We start from the raw sequence: 22,467 nt of genomic DNA, 5'->3' as shown, positions 1-22,467 counted from the left end.
AGGCACAGATCCCAAGCCGCAATATGGACCACAGGCTGGGTTAGGTATGCAAGAGACAAGGGGGAGGAGGCAGCTGCCAGCATGCCGTGAGCTTGTTTTCACTTACCCGTATGGCAGCCCTGTACGGAGCCGACTCACTCAGTCACTCAGTCCTGCGTAGAAGAGAACCAATAAGATCAGTTCTCCTGGTACTCCGGAACTCATTCCTAGGTAGCCGTTGTGCATCAGCTCGCTCTCTTAGTGAAAACCGTCACAACTCTACTAACCAGGTGTGGTAGACAGACTGTGGCTGATCTAAATTTAGACATTCTCAATTCGGCATTGAGACTGGTCAGCCACTCACAGTCTGCCTCTGCACTGCCCACTACGCCCACGTACACGGCTTCTTTCGACCCGCAAAAGTCGTCCTTGGCGTACTGGAGCCCTCCCAACTGGTGCTGTCTCCGCGCCGACCGGGAAGGGCTTTGGTGTTTTTCGTCTGTACGCTCTCTCCACTGCTGCGCAGCAACCGGCCGTTGGTCTGAGAGCTCAGCTCTCTCGTGCCGACTTTGCAGCAAGCCGCGTCACTGCACCGCCATGACGCCACTCTGTCTACGTATGTACTGCTGTACCTCGTGCTTCACACAAGCACACACACACACATACCCACGCAGACATGGTTCACTTGCAGAATCTGGAGATCTTGGGCGCTGTCATGGTTAGAATCGCATATCTCTTCCCGAAAAGCGTAAAGGGCTTCTGGAACCTGAATTGATGCAGCGGCCGAGTGTAAACAATTGGGTTATGACGGCGCAGGCCTTCAAAGAGCTGGCCCACCACCAAGGTCAGCCCGAGTAATGGCAGATGGTGATCTTCGTCAAACGCAAAAGTCTAACACTCGTTCGAATGTGACCCACGATGGTTTCGCAATCTACATGACAAGAGTATTCGGAACTCGGCCAACCAGACATGAGCAGCGTCTTGGGTGGCTACCTTCCATAATACATACCTAGTTGGGAAGTTTCTTGCTGCATTCGCCATGGATTCCGAATTGGCTGATGACAACATGTGGGCATTTTCTGTACTCGGAGTGAGCGTCAGCGCAAAAGGACGATAATCCAAGGCATCGGGCGTTGATCAGGCCGGGGATGGGCAAGCGGACGCTCGCCTCATGGCAAGCCGTCCATGCTGCGTATGAATGGCGGGCTGCGCGTTTTTTTGGTGGGCCAGCTGGGGCTGAGTGCCGTCACTAAGCAACCTGGAAACCCCCTCAAGCCCAGCCTGCCAGCCTGCAGGGTGCAAGCCCGGCAAGCCCTTGAGCGACGGCCCACGGCCCACGGCCCAAGGCCCCATGACGCTTGCGAGCACTGCAGGCAGGCTGTCGTCAGCCAGGCGTAGGGGTCCGCGTCCCCCAGCGGCCCCAGCCATGGATCATCCCCCCATTCGGTGCGTGAAACACAGAGCCAGCGCGCCCGCCGCCCGCTGCGCCACGCTATTATGACAGTAGTCTGCATACGAGTTCCTTCCAACCACCAGGATACCGCATTGATAAATACAAAGCTGATCCTCCGCTGGCTGACCCGGGTTTCGCATTTCCTACATCTTCTCAACATCTGTGATTCCTTCACATTTGACCATCGTCGCCGCTACCTACTCATCAGGACTTTTTCACCCTCGTTCGACGGTCCTGAACTGGTACTGCCTGCCTCGCTCGCTGAACAGGTAGCGCACTATTACATCATACGCCCGACTACCAGGACGAACAACACCACAAAACCACCACAAAACCATCCACCATGGGCAACGTGGGGCGCTTCGTTTGTGTGGCCCTGCCATTTATACTCACGGCGGCCAGCATCATTTGTATGCTCATCGTCGGCCTCGTCGGCGTCACTAGTAACCCGAGCCTATACATCTTCCGTGTCAACACTACAGGCCTATCGATTGATTCATCAGACCTGGGGAGCCTGACCAAGCTGGTAACACGGGACTTCGACCTCGGGGACGTCTCTTCTCTCGCTTCTAGAACAGATGCTATTCGGGCGACCGGAACCAGCGATGTCGCTTCGGCCATCAGCTCGGCCGCCTCTGGCATTACCATCACTGCCGCGGACCTTGCCCTTAAGGACCTATACGATGTCAACCTTTGGGTAAGCAACACCGGGCACAGACGCCCTCCACCATCTCCTAGATGATGACCGCCTTGCTAACATTTCATCAAAGGGATTCTGCTCCACCGACCAGGATGGAAACCGTGCATGCACCAAGGCCAAGTTCGACTGGGCTTCCACCGAACTCAACGAGTCGACCTACACCTCCATCGCCTCCACAACCGGCCAGAATGTTACTCTCCCTGACTCGATTACGACGTCTCTGAAGGCGTTCAAGACGATTACGAAATGGACCGAGGTTGTCTACGTTATCGCCATGGTTGCGCTCGGTGTCGAGCTCTTTGGCGGCCTTTTCACCTACTGCAGTCGCGCCATTTCCTGCATTACCTACCTGATCAGTGGTGTCGCCACGGTTGCCGTCATCGCCGCTGCCGCCATGATCACTGCTATGGCTTCGGTGGTTGTCGGAGCTGTTGAGGCATCCGCAAAGGCCTATGGCGTAACTGCCAGCATGAACACATCGTACTTGGCTGCTGTCTGGCTCGGCGCTGCTTTTGCCGTCGGTGCCTCCCTGTTCTGGCTGTTCAGCGCCTGCTGCTGCAAGAGAGAGAAGCACGCCCGCCGCAGCCGCGACGACGAGAAGCCCTTCATTCCCAACGGATCCTACGCTCCCATCCACGACAACCGCCACAGCGCCCAAAGCTACGGGTACAACCAGCAGGCCTACGCTGCCCCACGCAGCAACGCCCGCACCGACCTGGCTTACGAGCCCTACTCTCACTCCAGAGTATAAATCAATGACTTGAGCGTCGGGGAGAGTGAGCACTTGTCATAGAGCTTGCTATGTTACATATTTAAACCTGCATTACATGGCGTTCTTGGGATTTCGGATATGACGAGAATGAGGATAGCCATTACTGGACTAGGGTTTGGAAATGTTATAAAGAAGTCTAGGCCGAGATGGCCATTCTAGACTACTACGATAGATATCAATACCAATATCATGACAAGATACACAACACCCTATTGCCCTATTTCGCATGTCTTGACTAGTCAAATAAACAAAGCCCCTTTCCTTGGTCAGAGCTACCATGCCCGCGGGGGATCGTCATTTCTGATAAACACGACGGATACGAAAGTGCAACATATCAATACTTCCCATACAAAACGACACGACTCTCACCTTGACAAGAGGCAACCTTCCATTACACTAGATTGGCAAGAATTTGCCTGCTCGCGCCCAGTGTTCATGGGTGGCTAATCAGGTGATGATACGTAGCCCAGGCTGTCCGAAGGATGGAAGGAATCTCTGGTGGTTGCGGCGCGTCTCGGAGTTGCGTCAGGCTCAGGCGGCTGGAGGAGCCCCTACGTAGTGATGAGGCCATGGGATTCATCCACAACAAGCGTGACTGGAGATCAGGAGGGCGGCCTCAAACCTATCGTTTGGGCGATGGAAAATGCAGAGTCTTTTCATGTCGGCAGTAGCGCATGATTGGGTCCAGACTGCTCCTGACTTGCACCGGCCTGCCAACATCCCCAGCGGTTGCATTGCCGTGCTTGCCTGAGTACGTAGTGTTTCTCCATTCTATCGCACTGGCCCAGACGTCATGTACATATCCACTTCTGGCAATTCGCCCCTTGCGTAGGCAGCTCGGTGTCTCCGGAGAACAAAGGAGGAGCTGTCAGTGTGCGCCCAACAGAGAAAGATGACAGGTGTATATTAGGCTCCTTACTGTTCATAGAGATGACGAAGGTCGACGCCTCAAGTTCGATGATGACCAGATCTCTACACGAGCAAGGGTGTTCTTTCTCAAAGGCCACCAGTTGCTCCCACACGTTTTCCTCAACTGCCAGGGTGTTTCCGCAACTGCAGAGCCTTGAGCCACGGGTGGGCGACCTGATACTTGATCACTATCGCGATGCGAGACTACCAGCTGCCCAATCGACACAGTAAGCCGGGGAAGTGGTCTATGGAAAAGTAGTCGGAGTTTAGCAACCGACAGGATCATACCTCTGCCTTGGACATGATCCGGGCGTGGAATAACTTGTTACTCCTGGCAGCCCCAACATACCTTGAATGGCTGCCGCTAGCTCTGTCGAGAGACGTAATGCATGTCTCTGGAGCTAAGTATCAGCCCGACAGCAGTGTCGGAGCCAGACACTGGGTACTCGGGTCAGGAAGTAGCCATCTGTCGTCGCCAGCTCTGACAGGCCAGGCTTCATACCAGCATAATGGGCCTTGGTGCTCCACTAACTGCTAGGACAAGAAGGCTTCCGGGTTAGCTGTATTCATAAATAGTCCAGACTCTCACGCTGCCTCACCCGACGAGCCACGATATCAAGGGCCGTTGGTCCTATTTTGGACGAAGAGAGCAGAGCGGGTGCATAATTTAGGCTGTCTAACTGAACACTCTTTCACTGGCTGCTGCAATACTGATCATTTCTACGCCGACTTCTGTTGACCTCCGTCAAAACTGACTCTAAGATTTTTGCCGCCATTCTTCGATCTTTACAATGGGGGTGCTTTGGGCACACCTGATCCGCCCCTCTACGTCAATGGAGATCGAAGTACGTCTGTGGCATAGGCCTCGTCAATCTACCCTACAATCTGTCGCCTATCTTCTGGTGAAGTTGCACGACTAAAGAAGACAAATTGATAAGGCCCTATATTCTATTTCTCTAACAAGATACCATGTTGACAGAATGGACCCAAAGATAATCTGCAAGCCATGTAGTTATTCCGACTCAGGCCACATCGTAGTGAGGACTAGGAGAATATGAAGAACTCAACACCTTTGTTGAGGTATCAGCTTTGTCACGGGGTAGCTTTGCCGCGCCAAATGAAGCGAAGCTGGAAGAAAACTGATAGACCAAGCTGCATGTGCGCCGTATTCACAATTCAATCAAGGTGCAAGCATCCCTGTTGCAACAATGGATGGAGTTTCCAATGCGTGGCTCTTCCATAGAACACATTCGAAGACATGACCTCCATGGCTTGGATGAGGTCTCCCTGGTCAATGTTGCAATATGGTCCATTAAGACCTCCGTGGATTTGCATGCGAAGGCTCCGTGCCATGCCTTGTGCTATAGCATCTCCTCTAAAGATACTCCTCGTGTGGACTTGTTTGCATGAATAACCATCGAGCATCTAGGGACCTCGAAAATCTCAGGTGCTAGGCAATGGGATGACATATTCATGTACTGACCTGAAGCTCTTTTGGCTTATCCACATTCTGAATTTCTAAGCTAGGACAAGCAACCGAGGGATAGAAACAAAGCACTATGGCCAATAGCTTGAATATAGTTCAATGGTCAGAGTAAGTATCCAGTTCAGGGACAGGACATACTCTCGTAGTTATCTCGGTCCGTGTAAGCATAGGTGACTACAGGCACTCTTGGAGTTACTTTACATGTTTCCCGTGTTTCGGAGTCATTCATCGTCAAATAGGCGCGAGAATGTCATGAGTGCAGGTACTTGAAAGGAGTCTAACTCTGTAACAAACGACCACTTCCAGTTCTCATGTATGGTGTCACGGTCTGATTTTGAACTAATCGGGACTCAATAGATGTTCCGAGCTTGTGAAGAGGCAGGAAGTGCGTCTAAATCTACATTTTAGGCTTTTGTTTGTTCTGTTACGGCTCATGTATAATTTCTGAGCGTCATATCTACAGCGCTGGACATGAGCGTAGAGACCCAATGATGAAGAATGATGCCGATTGCTGGCACTGATTTTTTTCGAACGATGCTGCAATTCTATGATAGAGTTTGTTCCATGGATTACGACCCGCATACAATCGACGACGGCACGATGAAGCGAGAAAGATGCTCTCGACTTGAGTCCTATACACAACGTTCAGGGGCATCGGGAGCTATATTGTATTCATGATAGTCCTCGGGCTGATTAGTGTGCTGAACGTAATAGCAAATTGATGAAAAACGTTTGTCGCAGTTACTGAAATAACCAAATTGGTGTTCTAGGTAATGTGAGAGGAGGGGCGGGGGGCAACGTAGGCTTCAACATGACATTCCTCATGACCGCTCTATTGTAGGCGCTTGTTATTTGAATGAATCATGGGTAGCCAGCGTAACACGAGGGCAGACCATCCGTCCTGGTTTCCTGAGGGGCTGGCCAAGACGAGTGGATATCTCAGATAAGTAGTCTCCTATGATCACGTTATAAGTGGCGTCCATGTAGGACGGATGTAACCGAGCTTGACTGCAGGAATTAGTTGCGTGCACCGTATCGCAAGGCCGGGACCGAGAGAGATAGGGATGAGGGAAATAACACCATTAAAAAAAATCGTAAGTATTATACCTGACATTATGCACTTATCCCATATCAACGGTAGATGAAAGATAATCTGGGTATGGCAAGATACATATGTCCATCCCCAGTAAGATCTGACATGACATTCACTCGATGCAGTTGACTCAATGGTATGGTTTCTATTACATTATGGCATGGAGGCTATGCTGGTATTGGGAGATGGTCCAAGCAAATATATCCACTCAACCCTTGATGAACGCTCAACGCAGACTTCGTACTTCCTGGATTCTCAATAATTCGCACGATCACGGTCTCGGCTGCTTTGAGTTAAGGCAAGCAGAGATACCTTGACCATTGGTTTGAACACATCCCTACCCGACGACAAGTACTGACAGTGCGAACTCAAAGGCCAGACTGATCAGCTATAGTTGGAGTGGCCATGATATGACATCAGGGAAAGACTGCAATAAGTTAGAGGAAACTTTCCGTCCACAGAAGTCCTTCACAATGTTGCTGGTCCCCACGATGATCTGATATGAGATCAAAATATCTATATACAAACGTGACAGGGTTATAAACGGGATGGCTGTATCTGTGCCACCCGCCTGCACCGTAACCATCCTTGAAAATCGGAATGACTCGATCCAGAAGATGGGGGCGGTGTGTAGGATTCCGGGTAGTAGTATGTTAATAGGAAGGATTCGACCGAAATATCGGTCCGCGATTATAAAGCAGGTTAAGAAAAACGGGGCCTGGGATTGGTTGTCGTCAGGCTTGGCTGTGCCCGCCGCCCTGCCTATGATATGATCCAGTCCCAGGAAGCCACGCGCCTGATCCTTGCAGGCCACGTTGAAAGGCTACATGGTCGACGCATGACGCGTAGCTGAAAGGAAGGCAAGGGAGGATCGAACGGGCCCCCAAAATTGAACGTAGCATCGGTTATCGAGGCAATGACGACGCTAACGCCGACGGTACATGACCGAGCAGCATGCAAGGACATGCAAAGGACAGTTGCTTTGAGCGGTTAATGAATCAGGTCTGCCCTCGCTGTCGACGTTCCAGCACGGCGGGGTCTATGAATGGTTGAGGCACTGCAACCGAGGAAAGTTCTGTTGTTTGGCCTGCGTGAGGACATTGATGATTAGCTAATTTTGCCTGACGTTTGACGGAACCGACAAGCCTTACCAGGCTCTGCCTGGTCAGAGGCTTTCTTGACAACCACTTCGCTAGACTTGGCGGGAGCAACGGTGTATGATTTGCATGCCAAAAGTCCCGGTGGAGGTCTCAGGCGGCCTTTGATGAGATGCCGCTGCGCATGCATCTGGGGCTGGGATGCCGAAGTAGGGGACATCCTTCTAGGGTTACACAGGAGCTGCTGGAGTCCCGAGCGTTGTCTCGGGTTCGACAGGATTCAGAGGTGGTGTAGGTGGCGCCTTGTAGGATCGTGCATGGCACAGGCTGGAGCGACGGAGTCCGCGAGATAATACGACGTGGTGTTAGGTGTATGTTCTCGACTGTGAGAGCCGCGCTTATAGGCTTCCCTGTATGTAGGAGTTGGGTTCTGCCTGGGCCCTTGCACGGCAGTCAGAAACTAGCGGGTATTTATGGGTCTAGGATCAGCTTTCTACTCCGGCACCATACCCTCCCTAAAGTAAGTACTGTACGAGTTATCCAGGGTCTCACACGAAGTCTACTTCTTGGCAGCATGTCTCTCGAAGTTCTTGTGCATACGAGTAATGTGATATCGCTTACGCTGAATGATCGCGGTGCGGCGGAGTTATATATCTACTTTCTAACTTTAGAAAACATTGGAAACGTGAACGCTGGGAATAGGCCTCGGGAGACATACCCGACGGCAAGAAAATCGAACCAATGGGCTTGGGCTTCGGAGCCGGCCAGGGACGAACGAAACGTTGTCGGGGGCCCTGAGGCGCGTGAACGTATTATTAGCAGCCCAGGTAACTAACAACTTACTTTGGGGCCAGTTTGGACCCTGAAAGCATTGGCTTCCAGGCTAGGCTTGGACTTGACAGCTCAGGGTCCCGCTCTCTGGCTATACCTTACCTACGGTAGCTCTTACAGTTGGCTGCACCGAGGTTGAAATACTTCCAAGTTGGCCTTTGCGACCAGAAAAGGATTGCAAAAACAGCGGCCAGTGCCCTTGTGTCATAGCCCTGATTTCCTGCGCAGAGCACCTTTGTCATCTGGAGTATAGTGACTTTCTTATCGATAGGGACGGGCTGATGGCGTGCTCGCAGCAAAGTTGACCGAACCTTGGGAACCCCTCCTCATTGCCTCCCTGGCCTACCTAGGTAGCTGGAGGGGGTCACCCTCTAATGGACCACCACGAACCTGGACGCCTTGGAGCCGATGTGGGCGGGGCGGCAAAACGGTATTTCCGGCCTCGAGTCCAATCCAATGCCAGTCCTGTCCAGTCCAGTCCCGTTCCCAGTGTTGCCTTCCCCGCCTTTTGCCCGCCTCTTCCAAGCAACCAAGCAGCAAGGTCTGATTGTGACCTTGGTGTCTTGTTCGCCCTTCCGAGTGCCGGGCTGGTTGAGTCAAGCCTGGAGGTCTGTCTGACTGAGGTCCAATTGCCAAAGGCCGAGTCCAGTCGAGTCGTGCCCACAATGCCCACAATGTGCCCACATGTCCACCAGCCCACCAAGCCCACCGAAGCCAGCCGCTCTGGTCAAGAAATTCCTTTGCTTTTCTCCCGCGCCTCTTTCTAAATAAAATTTCCCCGCAAACACCACAAAAGACTCGAGCACTCTCCGTTGTCGGCAGACGAGTATACTGTAGACTGGCTCGCGACTTCGGAGCCCGCGTGCACGCAAGCAGCACCAGGACCACCGCCAGCGCCAGCACCGCAAAGCCAGCCATACACCAGGCATTGATTTGCATTGGCCTTGGGCCGCCCACAGCACAGCACTGCGCCGCGCCCGCCGCACTCCGCAGCTCGCCCTCACCGGACGCCGCTGGGACCGCTGCCGTCGCCGTCGCCGTTGCCGCTGCCGGTTGCGCTTTGGCTCCTGCCACGCCGAGTGCGCATGGATGCTCACTCAATCATCGGCGCCGGCTCCGCCTCCCTGAGCCCGACCTCGCCCGTCAGTGCCCGCAATGCTCCCATCATCAAGCGGAAGAGGAGCACCGGCGGCCTGGACAGCAGTCCGGGCAGCGCCGCCGGCGCCGACGAGGATCAATCCATGCTCGAGCCCGAGAAGAAGAGGCAGCCCGGCGTGAAACGTGCCTGCAACGAGTGTCGCCAGCAAAAGGTGAGCAGAAGTCGCCCAGTCCATACCATAGCCCCCCCGCTTGTCGCTCCTTCGGCTTTTACCTTGTTCAAAGCAAGCCCGTCGTCGGTTTGGTTCGCAAGAGGGAACCAGCCCGCGTCTTTCATGCACGCGTGCTTGGGCATGTTCAAGGATCAATACACTTCTATCTACACGAAAAACGAAACTTGCAGGCTAACCCATTGCGTATAGTTGCGGTGCGATGTGGTACAAGACCCCTTCCAGAGCTGCTCCCGGTGTAACCGCCTGAAGCTCGATTGCAAGATCGAGTCCAATTTCAAGCGCATAGGCAAGAGATCCAAACATGCCGAGATGGAAAAGGAAATCGATCGCCTGCGCCGCAACATATCGCAGGCCAGGGCCCAGGGGTACATCGTAGACGAGGAGCCAGAGGACCACCACCACTCTCAGCTTCAGTCTCCTGTTGCCAACAGTGCTTATTCGCACACGCGCAACCCCTCTCTAATGGGGTCCGACGAGGCTGTCACTTCTCTGCTCACTCTCAAGAGGGGCGGCTCCTACAGCATGGCCACTCACTATGCTTATGAGTTGGAAGGCGTCCGGCTGACCGAGCAGGACGTCGTCGGGCTCTTTCAAGAATTCTTCGCATACTACCACCCATTCCTGCCTTTCCTAAACCCCGACCAGTCGCCTGATCTCTATTTCCAGCAACATGCCTTGCTATTTTGGACCATCATCGCAATTGCATCGCGACGTTACACAGCCAGGCCCACCATCCTTCACGATCTTTCCAGTGGACCATTGCATCGGCTCCTCTGGGGCACCGTCGGGGATGTCCCCAACAGTTACTTCGTTGTCAAGGCCCTGTGTCTGATCTGCACGTGGCCTTTACCTACCAGTACCACGACGGCTGATCCGACCCATATCCTCTGCGGCGTCATGATGAAGGCTGCCACCGGCATCGGCCTGCACCGCCCCAGCCACACGCAGGACTTCTCCCGCGTCTCCGTCGAGCTGAATAAGGATCAACTCCACGACCGCGTCACAACTTGGGCCGTCTGTAACATTGTTGCCCAGCACGTCGGCTCAGGCTACGGCCAGCCAGCGTCGAGTCTTTATGACTGGACCCTTGCCATTCGCCCTGGTGAGGATGGACCTTTCACCCTAAGCCCCGAACTGGAAGCCAGACTTCGAATCGAGCGCTTCTGTGACAAGGTCTCCAAGGAGATGTACAGCAATGCCAGCGATCCCAGAGGTGTGGCGGGTGACGAGCATCGAGCGATGCTGATGCGCGTCTACCGCCGAGATTACCAGGAACTACAGGCTTCCATCATGTCGCAGCACTTGTCGCCAATCGTGGAGGTACATCTCAAAGCCGCAGCCGTACATCTGCGCCTAGCTGGATTCTTCGATTCGAGTACCACTCCCGGCTACGTAGACGATCTGATGGGACTCTGGCGAGCGGTGACAAGCTTCTTGGACCTGCTGTTCGAAGACAGCAACCACCACATCCTGCGCTTCTCCACCAATTATCTGCAGCAGATGCTCGTGGCGGCTGGCTTCGCGCTACTGAAGCTGATGAGATCCTTCTTCGCCAAGTCCGTGGGAGACTTTGATCGCGGCCGGACACTGTTCCACAAGACCATTAATGCAATCCGCGCTACGAGCGTCCAGGATAACGATCTCCAGTGGCGGCTGGCCGAGCTCATCGTGCAGATGTGGAACGGCGCAAGAATTGACCATTCCAACACCTCGTACCGAGACGGCGACAAGATTGAGGTCGATGATAGTTTGCAGCTGAAGGTGCGCTGCCGGCATAGCATGAGTCTCGTGTATGATTCCATCTGGCGATGGAGAGAGGAATACCAAGCCCAAGGGCGAGGTACACTTGACGGTAAGCATCTGGAATCTCCTTGTCAATTCACCACGCTCGGCGTGGCGTTTAGAACTTACTAATACGGGACAGCTCTCAAACAACCAACTAATCCAGACTCAGCTAACGAGTCTTCAGCATCATCTACACACCTGGACAGCACGCTCATGCCTCCTCAAAACAACATGCCCAACCTGATTGCTGCCAATGGCGCCCTGACACCTACTGCTAACAACGGCATGAGTGCCGCCCCCAGTAGTATGATTGCAGGCATGGGCTACGGGGGAGACCCCAACTATGATTTCTTTGACCCGCAACATTGGATGCTGGACGGGTTGCTTGATTTCAACTACTCTTATCCGCAACCCCTGGAAGGCATGTAGGACATGGCTCAAGCCCCTGACTTCCACTATTCTTCTCGAGACGAGTAGGGGGACTTGGACAAACATACGCCGCCCGAGTGACCCTCGACGGTACGAGCACATGATTCCGGATCAACGTTGACGAGACTACGCGTTGATTCACAGTAATGACAGGAGCGTTTAGAGATTGATTGAAGCGAAGTGAGTGTTCTCACTCCGCATACCACTTGAAGTGGGTTTTCATTTCACAGCGTGCGATGCGGACGCCAACTGCATTCCACATTTCCAATAGCATTGGGAGGATTTCCATTATTGCGCAACGTGTCTTAATACCCAGTTCAGATAATGTTCTATCTGCATTTTCTCGAGATTGAAGGGGGGTTCCGGTTCTTGGCATCTTCTCATCGGTGGGTTTGCTTTCCTGTTCAACAAAGCTGGGGGCACATCAAAACTGGGCACGGTTGACCTAGATAGTAGTGTCTACAGAGTAGGTATATAGGGAGACTAATGTGCAAATTGATCATTCAACAAACCTTCTGCATCGAACCAGGGGCGTGAACTGACTGGCTTGCATTCGTCGCGTTCATGTCGTATCAAACAACTTGTCACAGCTCTCAAGTGATTTGTTTGGTCCACGTTTCTACAAACTCACGTTTGGCCCGCATGACGAGATTGCGCAGGAGGCCTTCACGCATCATCTCGAGGGCCACTCTTCTCGGTTCTATATATGTGCACCAACAGCAGACATCATGGCAGGTGACAAAGTTGCCTCCCGGCTCGTAGGTGTATCAGAGAATGCTATAATAAGCGCGGACAAGAATTTTGTTTGGGGGATGGGGGCGTCGGCCAGCAAGACACAACCGGCTGCTCATACTATAGCAGTCAGCATAGTATCGGGCCTTGATGGACATCCGACGCTACTGAGATCAAGTATAGAAAGGAGCCCGGGCAAGGCGAAAGGATCAATACGACACTATACCCCCTGAACGGCCTGCAGAGAAACGCATGCACACAGGCTCACGGGTAGGGCGGCGCAGATGCGGTGACCGACTCAATTGTTTCAGCACCAGGGTTCACCAACTATTGAGAGAGAGCGAGACTGGGGGGCTGCTCTTCCCCTTGATGATCTGATGGAAACATTGCAATGTAAAACTGACTCGTGGGAGATGGGTTGCAATAGGATGGGGGGAATGGCAGGCTGCAAGGCACAGTGCAGATTGGCCATGCCGTTGCCATGTGTTTTTTTTTCCCTTCTGTTATTCCCACCAGTACTTTGGCCCACTCTGCTTTTGCTTCTGCGCGCGCCCGGCCGTGGCAACCGGTAGGATTTCACGCGATTTGCCAGAACCCGGCCTGCAGGCAGGATCGCGTGTTGTGACGAACGAGAGCATGCTCTCGGGTGCTCGGGGGGCCGGCCCAGTCCCCTGCTGGGTGCGCGCTGCGTGGAGTCGCAGTCTGCGAAGGGGCACGCGAAGGGCACCTCCTACGCCGCTCGAGTGCATTGGGTATGAGGAGCCAGCCAGCCAGCCAGCCAGCTCGTCGCTGTCCTTGCTTTCTTCGGCAGGTTATCTGTGTGGCCCGTCACGCAAGGGGTTACATTCGCGATTCGACCAAGCATCTTCTACGGAAAGAGAGGCCTGATCGCTTGTGGTATCGCGACGACTCCTTTTTTCCAGTTCTCTGCGTCTTACTGTAATCTCGGCTGGCATTATGTAGCAGGAGACGCTATAGCCGCGATAGCCGCAGGCCGCGGGCATGTTGGGATTGGGCATGGCGATTGGGCCGCGACGAAATGACCTAAGGGGTTTCGGCAGCTGGCTATAGTGGTGGTTAACGCCAATCAAAGCGGTTTGACGTACCATGCCCGCCGAAGAGGCAGGGTGCAGCTGAATACAGATGATGCGATGTAGCCGTTGAAGGATTTCTCGAATGTGACTGGCCCCCGCAAATCCCCATCCAAACTTGCGCTCTGGGCGTGGGTGCGGCCCCCAAATTACACAGGCAGATGACATATGTAGGATCGAGGAAGCCGATTCGACTCCCGGGTGTGTCGTCATGTCTGCCGTGCAAGGGAGTCCGGGACACCACTTGCACTCCGCAGGCCAGAGATAGCCCGCTCTGCAGCGGTTGAGGCAATCAGCTCTGGGCCTGGTTGTTGCCTCTGAGCGGCCATTGGCCTGTTTGGCTAATACTTGGCTCTCCAGGCTTCAGAATGCAACAGTAGCTTTGAGTCTCTGTCACCATTGGCGACCGTGCGAGGACTATGGCCTGTGGAGCTGACGGGCCCCGTATACTACTCCAGTGCTACTTTGAGACTAGTCAGCAGCGGGCCGGCCGGCAATGCATGGACTTCGGTAGGGGCGGTTGCGGAACGGCGTGGGCGGTCCTGGCTATCGCTTGATGGCCATCTACGTAAGTAGAGAAAGTCGAAAATTGTTCTGCCCTTGCTAGCTGGCCGCGGTTTTGGGCCTTTTTGGGCCGCCACGTCGGGGGGCCTTCAAGGTTCACTGCCCCGTTCGCCGGCCGCCGAAACTGGCCGCCTGTGGGCCCGCCGTGTCCGTAGCAACGAATTGCAGTGCAAAACACCACGTTCTCATGACCTAAGCGCTATAAGTCCCAAGGGGCCGCAGAAGCTGAGGCAGAGCTAGGCTGAGTCTGCCTTCTCCTGTCTCTATGTTTCTGGTCTCCTTGGATGCCTCCTGGGCCGTCGCCGAGGTGGCCGCCGGGGTTGCAGCCGGACTTGAACCAATCATCGCCAACTTCAGCCTGGTCTAATGCGGTGCAGTTTCGACTTCGAGGTTTACCTAGGCTGTGGCCAAGGCCACAATCTCCATCGAGATATCGACAAGGTTCCGTGGTCCAAGTGTGCCGTGGTCTGATGGTTCAGATGCGTACCTATCAAGTGCGTTTAGGGGGGAGTCTTCACTGCCTTCGATTCAGCCCCCTCCAGATTCAGACGTGCAGGCCCGCTTACGGAGACCAAATCCAGGGATGTATCTGCATACTAGGGCAATGGCGAGCCGCTCCTAGCTCCAAGTCCACTGTCTAGCATCGAGGGTGGCGCCTCCCATGTGCCGGAGGATCAGTTAAACCCGTGTGACGCATACGGTGGACAGGCAGAGTTTCCCAGAGTCGGCGGACCTGCTCTTTCAAGATCATGTTATCAGGCCGTTTGCGGAAGGGTTCAAGACGAAGTCTACAATATCCCAATGTGGGCCTCGGTGGCGAGATAGGGGACAAAGGCGATGGACGGTACCAAAGGTATACATCCAGAGACAGATGGCACCACTCCATGGCATGTCACTAGTACCTGCGGACCACGAGCACATGGAGAATGGGGGCGTCGAGGATCGCCTGCTTGTTTCATCCATACAGAAGGCTTGCGGAGGCTACATCCCCTCCCACCCCCTGAGGAGGTCTAGTGATCATCTTGGATGCCTTCTGCTGCCTGTCGTTTGTCACACACTTCAACCCCACAATATCTACCCGTTTCCTTATGCCTTTCGCTGCTTGCGTCTATTTGACGGAAGCGCAAAGTGACTAAGTGGGCAGGTTCTCTGCATGCGGATGGTACCCAGCTCTTCAAGCAAAGAGAGTGAAGTCTTCGATTGGGTGGCAGCCCCCTCCTCTTCGAGGACACTGAGGGGACAAACCCCCCGGAAGACCGGTAGGTGGTTCCTCCAGCGTTGATTAGTAGCGCACTGTTGAGCCTTTGATTGGCAAAGCCAGGAATCTAGCTTTCTGTTGGACACCGTCTTGCCGGCAGGAACTCTGGTCGATGTCGGATCGAAGGCGTTTGGATGGCTACGTAGTTATGGATGCCGTAATGCGGGCATCTGGGAATCCAATCTTCAAGCTACTGCTCAAGATATCTCGGAGCCGTGGGCAGTACTTTGTTAGTAGGGGTCTCCAGCGAATAGCCGTTCAAATCTAGGCCATCAAAGGCTGGAGGGATGGATTCGTGTCGTCACGAATGTAGCACACGGAGTGTGACAGGTCTTGACAGGGTTGATCCACAGCTATTTTGCCGGGTCGTTCAGGAGCAGAGGCGCTCGTTACTGCAGGGCAGAGACATGGACTCCCATTCCTCGGCTGGCCACAGCGGAAGGAGCTGTCAGACGTCTACCGTGGTGGATGCGGCCCTGACTCCGTGGCATGCTGCCTATTGGTGGCCCATCACTCCGAGCAAATCTGCTCAGACTTAACCATAACATAACATGATAGCGTACACAAGGCGCCTGCGTCGATATAGCCCAATTTCCTTCCGCATGCAGCGAACCCGACGAACTGGAGGCGCCGGCATGCGGCCTGAAAGCATCATCAATGTCAATGCAAGGCCTGGACCTGTGACTAGAGGGTCTGGGACTGACGAACCCGCTCGAACACAGCAGAGATAGAGATCGGTACAAACGCACGATTAGGAATATCCACGCGAGCTAGGCGCCTGGGACCCAGCAGCTTTCACTATGCGAACCCCGGTAGGGCTGGTATGGTCGTATGGAGCTGCAAGCCCACCCAATGCCATTGTCAAATGAGGGAGCAAGCCCAAGGGTCGAAGAGCCTTGCTTCATTACAGACATTACTGCCGTTACTAATGTTACAGGCTGGGCGCGACCTTTGGAACGCCGACTTGAGTGATTTCCTAGATCTCGTCGAGGCAACAAGGCGGCGCAGGCAGATGGGGCATATGCGGGAATCTATTAACGCAATTACAAGTGCGCACACTGTGGGCGCCTGTCGCAGCCAATGGCGGCCAGAGTTAGACGCTGCTTGTTGGTTGAGCACGGCCTAGCTGGCCTTGGTGACACGTCTGCTGCACACTTGGCCAGCAAGCAACAAGATCAGCGACGCTCAGGCGGAGGGAGCGTCGATGATGATTTTCCACATTCGGGGACGGTGTGACCAAGAGCGCGCGGCAAAAGGGAAAGTAAGTTCCATACCCCGGCACAAGTGCGCAGATAAGTTTCCAGTATCCAGTATGGAGCGACCGAGGAACTGCCTAGGTTGGCATCGTCTCGCTTGCGCCGTCTCAGCCAAATGCAGTCAGTAACATGGTCACACTGCATCCCGCCCCCACCACCCAAGTCACCAGACGCACGGTTACCAAATCTATACAATTCCAGACTGTCGGGTCGGCCTGGGACCAATCAGAGACGCCTGCCCCTGGTATAGCCCACAGCGCCGACCAATGGCACAAAAGCAGTCTGTTCATCGACTCAGCGTTTCCCGGCAATTCTTCGTAGTATCCACACCCGGCTTAAGCCATCCATCCATGCAATTAACGGGGGGAGGAGGATGTCGTATCTGTTCTCCCCCCCGTTCCTCCCTGACTGACACGACCATGGTTGCACGGTAGCAGACTTTTGGGCTCATGCAGGCCGGGCTGGCTCATGGGCAGGCAGCATTTGTGCATTGTGCATTGCTCATCCCATGTCGTGCTTCCGGTCACTGTAGCATCAATCAAACTTACCGCCCGTCAATTCGATTCGTCGCACCACACCACTGGGTCGACACTGCCATCGACACTGCCGCACAGGACATGATCTGATATGATGATAGCACAAAAAAAAACGGTCTGTTGGAAGTCCACTGAGGCATCCTCCTTAAGCGCGACGGTGCGTGGGCTGAGTAGGCGCCACGAACGTGTTGGTCTCGTGTGTCTTTGTGCTCTGTTCTAAAAATTGCCTCGAGACTAGTTGCAGAAGCCGATAGACGCCGTGGCCCATCGCCAGTTGTCAGGATTTCGGCTTTTGCAAGACGGCATTCAGGGCCGCGACTTGGCCAGCTAGCTCGGTTCGGCAAACCGAGATTGGCCTGGCGAAGATCTGCGGGGCCAAAAGGTCCTAGCATGAATGAATGATAGCAGAGACAGTAAAGTAACCCTTCTTCAAGTATAGCGAATAAGGTATACGATCTCGAGTCTCGGGGGGACCCTGTGGCTTGCATCATCAATAACGGTAGAAGAAATCAGTCAATGCTGTGCAAACGGCCAGTGTTTTTCGACATGGCGGTTCTCGATGCTGTCCCGGAGCTCATGCAGCAGAAGGCGGGCCTCTGGGCAGAATGACAGGGAGGTCGGGTCCCCTCGAGGGACTTGACAGGGCCGGTTGATTCGGGATACAGCCGCTCGCGCACTGCCCTCCCCCGTCACCCCCCGTCCCCCCGTCCCCCCCTCCCCGTCTCTCACTCTTGCCCACCCTGGGCAATACAGCGGCAACCTAACCCAGACTATCCGTTTGCGTTTTTAGGTTTTATTTGGCGCAGCACTGCAGTGCCAAGAGGGGCTTTGCAGAGGTCTCCCGTTCACACAGTACTGAAGGCTCCCAGAACGTAGCACGGAGAAACCTGTTCAGCGGTCTTGAGGTCTGGTCTGCCCAGGTGCTGGCATCATGGATGGAGCCCATTCCAGGCTACGTACCCCACTACAGGACTGGTGTGTTGTGCCGCTGTGCCTTCGTCCACGGTATGTGCTGATCGTCCACTTGGGCTTGGAAAGGATCTGTCGCCTAGCTGGAAAAGGGCTTCGTCAAGTTTGTGTCTGCTCTTTTGAGCTATCTTGTTTCGCATTGAGAGTTCAGTCGAGGTTGGCGGGTTCCACTATTCGGATGGCCTAGCCAGGGATTCGAAATCACAGGCGTGACACAAGAACCACTGTCGATTCCGGCCTTGGTCCTGCGGCTGCGTTCCCCGGGCATCAACACTACATAGTACCTAGGTACGTCTCGTTCCCAATGGCACATCTTCGCTTGCAAAGGTACTGCTCGCACTCCCGAGTTATGCGCGGATCAGGCGAGTCACTCCAGCGATCAAACCGTTGTGGTTTGTCGATCGCGCGGTGGTCGGCCGGCTGCCAGCAAGTAAAAACCGTGCATCTGTTTTTGGGGTCTTACTGCCGCAGCCTGCCCCAATCGTCGAGGCAGAAGCGCACCCATCCCGTCTACGCGATGCGGGAGCAAGGTGGGCGAGTTCAGGCCTCTGTGCAGTCATGGCGGAGCCAGAAGCGTCGTGCTAGGGACATAGGGCTGGTTCCTGTCGTACGAGAGCCTCCTTCCCCTGCCTACTTAGTACTCACACATAGTACGTAACTACACATGCCAGAGCATGCCGATGCTTGATCCTAGTCTATCCCCCTCTGTGTGGCCAGGAATGGCCCACCCTGGTCGATACCGTGTGATGGCGGATCAACAACGTTAATGAGCCTGGAGCTTGAATGCCGGCTTGCGCCCCCTCGAACATCTACTTATGAGCAAGACCGTCTGGAGACGCTTTGGAAGGGCCACTTTTCTCCAAGAATGATGTCGAACCCGGATGGTATTCGCCATAGGCCACGAGTTATAAGAGAAGAGCTCACGGTTGCATAGTCAATCGACTAGTCCAGTCTCTGTATCCCGCCCAAACTTTTATCGTGCTACCACTGTACATGGGGCCCAGGTTCGAACTACTAGTTATATGACTTTGACGGGGTTTGGAGATGCTTGTTATGTACATACAGTGTGCAAAGTGTTTGCAGTGCAAGGCTGGATTAACCTAATCGAGTAAGATGATGGGCAACAGCCGTTTAATATATCGACCCCTGTCGAACCTGGCGGGTTCCAAACCGTTTGCTGTTGACCCCAGAGCTGTCCGTCCTGTCCGTCGACCGTACCCTGCCTGTTCTCGTCCACAGATCCCCATGGTACCTCACTCCTTGCCATCCAAGCTTCCGTGCCCGTCCCTAGACTATATCCGTGAACCAGACTTCTTGCCGATCCACCAAGCCTTGCTGAGCCCCTGCCGTCCCCTAGGAGGTAGACCGCAATACCCCGTCGGTTTAGGCGCCTATGGGCCGCAGATGAACACACCTTGGATAAGTGATGGGACGCTGGGATTGCCTGTGCACACAGAACCTTGGCCCAGATCAAGATGTCCAAGTGCCCACTCGCGTCTGCTGGTGTACAAGTCACCCCGGCATGCCGGCGGCTATCGTGCAGCTCCACGCTGCGTACACACCATGGAATGGTGTCCCATGTAACATTTCCGACGAGCTCCTAGCAATGGCTAGACCCAAGCCCCCAAAGGACGCTGCCGAGCACACCCATGTCGACATCACAACTGTTCCCTGTACGTTGATCATCCAGGAGAATCATGTATCGCTACGTACCGGGGGCACACTCTACCCTGGCAAGCTGCGTGAGTCTCCATGTCAAAAGATCGTAGTGAATCCACCCTGTCAGGCTCTCATAGCTGTTCTGCTGTACTCTCATGGCTATAACACTCCCTTTTGTCCTCCCATCTTTTTTTCTTCATCTTCTTATTTTCCTGCCGTGGCTACCAACGAAACATTATCCTCTTTCAATCCAACTAGTTCTTTATACTTATCCAAGTTTACACTGCCGCACGAGAGTTTATGAGCCGATGCGCGCGAAAAACCTCAAACAGCGTAACAGTCCTCCCGCTTGTGGTTCGCATAAAAGTCACGTTGCCCTGAAGGACGCCAACGCTAAAACCAACTGCGAAAAAATCGTTATAGATCTAAGCATGGACAAGGAGAGTTATATGCAGCAAAGGGCCTCGCTGAACCGCGACACTATCTCGACTGAGACCAACCTGTCATTGCGTGGGCACACACCCGCATCATCGAGGACTGTTGCCTGTGAAACAACTGAGCAGGCGGCGACCTATTCTTCGGTAAGTAGGCCTGGCCGACATTGGGTTTTCACCAACAGCCGGCTCACTTCATTATCTTTGCAGGTTGCCCCCTTTAATACCTACCCGCTATCATATGATTCATTGCCAACACCGGTATCCGTAGCCGGTTCTCCGTCCATGCTGGAGAGAGCTGGGTCCAAGATGTCTCATACCTACAATGGAAGCAACTCACAGCAAGGAACTCCTCCGAACACAGGCCGGATCAGCCACACAGAATGGTTCCATGATCAAGCTCACTCCATGATGACAACCAGTCAGGCAGCATCCCCTATGGCTATGCACCCATCTGCGGATATTCTGGCAATGCATGGCCTCGAATCCACAGGATCACCTCGACGTCAAAGTATGGCCGTCTCTGCTCCAGGCAGTCCTCCCACCTATTTTGGTTCTTATGGCGTCTCGGGAGACTCGGTTACGGAGGAGGACTTGTCACCCCACATGTCTTCCACGGCGCTGTTTACAAACATCTCCAGTGTCGATCCCTCCAGTCTGACCAAGACAGAACCCACAGAGCACTATGGGTATACTTCACCACCTATGTCACTAAGTTCCTCCACTCAGCATGTGCCTATTCTTGGTTCGGCGCCCACTCCCGGGGGTCTTGGGCCACCGATGACACCAATTGACGGGCTTCACCACCCATTCCCGCCCCTCGGTCACCCTCCTCCCCTCATACTAGAGATGTACCCACCCTATAAACGGGGATCAAGATCAAAGAACACAAAGCGAGCTGGACAGAGGAAACGCTCACGTACTACACGGAGAAATTCCTCCATCCATGGCGGCCAAGGGGAGTTCTCAAACCAGGGAGCTTCATCTGCTGGAAGAGCCTCGCCCTCTGGTGTCGTGAACAGCCAACGCATGCCTCATGAGAAAATCAAGTTGAGCGATGCTGCGCCAAAGGACACCCAGTTCCTCTTTAACACTCGGCTGGAGATGGAAAGCAGCAAGGGAAAAGCAATGTGGGAACGTATCGCGGACAAATACGCTGAGCAGTTCGAGAGAAAAGAGAGAGCTGCTCTACAGATGCAGCTTAATCGTGCGGTGTTTGAGCACAGCATATGGCCTGAGAGTGAGGTAAGTGGTGCCAACCAACAGCTACCAACTATTCCCCGGACCACAAGTATCAGCTTACTAATGATTTGTACAGGATCGACTGCTCTTAGAAGCTGCCGCAGAGTACGACAATAATCGATACGATGGGATCATCAAGATAATGAAAGAGCGTAGTAACGGAAGTATGGCGTGGGATTGGAAACCACCACACATCATCAAACGTTTGGTAGAGCTGGGTGAGGAAGAGTACGATCCAGAAGGGAATGGAGAGAAGGGTAGGAAATCACGCAAGAAGAAGCAAAGTCAACGGACCCAGGCCATCACTTGGAATCCAACACCAGGATCCGAAGCAAACGTCTTGTATGATGACGAGGCCATGAGAAGGCGGGCTCGTGCGTCGCTGAGCGTCGAGGAGGCGGATATGCTTTTCAACAACGTCTGGCAGCCCGAGATGGAGCCAGAGGAGCCGGATCTAATGCAAATTTCCGAGCCAGAGTCATCCATGAGACATCCGTCTGCGGAACAGGACATGAACCAAGCTCACAGCGAACGAGTCGCCAAACAGGCGTGTCAACAGCTCATGGCCAAGCAACATAGAGATACCAGTTCTTTCTACGGCAGCCCTTTCCCAGAGAGAGATCATCACATGTCCTAAAGCTCGCGCAAGGCATTCCTGACTTCATTGATACCCCGGGTTTTTCTCTTTTGCTCATTCTGGAGTTCAACGGTCCTTCATATACCACTTCGGCTCAGTCCCACAAGGAGTTCTTTTTTTTTTTTCGGAAGAGTTCATTCATTTACTAATCTACGGAGCCCACAATGCGGCAACGTTTCGGCGGCCCCAGTCCTTGGAACATCGTCACTATAGGTGTGCATTTG

At 53.9% G+C, this 22,467-nt stretch overlaps 3 protein-coding genes across 3 annotated transcripts; all 3 read left to right on the top strand.

Moving 5' to 3' along the window:
• Positions 1-1,775: 1,775 nt before the first annotated feature.
• Positions 1,776-2,883, top strand: JN550_003926 (uncharacterized protein; the record flags this gene model as incomplete). The annotated part of the gene is made up of 2 exons (XM_049315384.1): positions 1,776-2,129; positions 2,203-2,883. The coding sequence occupies 2 exons, from the start codon at positions 1,776-1,778 to the stop codon at positions 2,881-2,883; spliced, it is 1,035 nt and encodes a 344-aa protein (XP_049173948.1).
• Positions 2,884-9,405: 6,522 nt separating this feature from the next.
• JN550_003925 (uncharacterized protein) lies at positions 9,406-11,865 on the top strand (the record flags this gene model as incomplete). The annotated part of the gene is made up of 3 exons (XM_049315383.1): positions 9,406-9,630; positions 9,841-11,503; positions 11,606-11,865. 3 exons carry the CDS (start codon positions 9,406-9,408, stop codon positions 11,863-11,865), a joined length of 2,148 nt encoding a protein of 715 aa, XP_049173947.1.
• Positions 11,866-20,361: 8,496 nt separating this feature from the next.
• JN550_003924 (uncharacterized protein) lies at positions 20,362-22,243 on the top strand (the record flags this gene model as incomplete). The annotated part of the gene is made up of 3 exons (XM_049315382.1): positions 20,362-20,511; positions 20,575-21,609; positions 21,683-22,243. 3 exons carry the CDS (start codon positions 20,362-20,364, stop codon positions 22,241-22,243), a joined length of 1,746 nt encoding a protein of 581 aa, XP_049173946.1.
• Between the last annotated feature and the right edge of the window lie 224 nt (positions 22,244-22,467).

Source organism: Neoarthrinium moseri (assembly GCF_022829205.1).
Source record: "Neoarthrinium moseri strain CBS 164.80 chromosome Unknown scaffold10_Wmoseri_CBS_16480, whole genome shotgun sequence".
Classification (NCBI taxonomy): Eukaryota; Fungi; Ascomycota; class Sordariomycetes; order Amphisphaeriales; family Apiosporaceae; genus Neoarthrinium; species Neoarthrinium moseri.
This window is presented reverse-complemented; position numbering and strand designations above follow the sequence as displayed.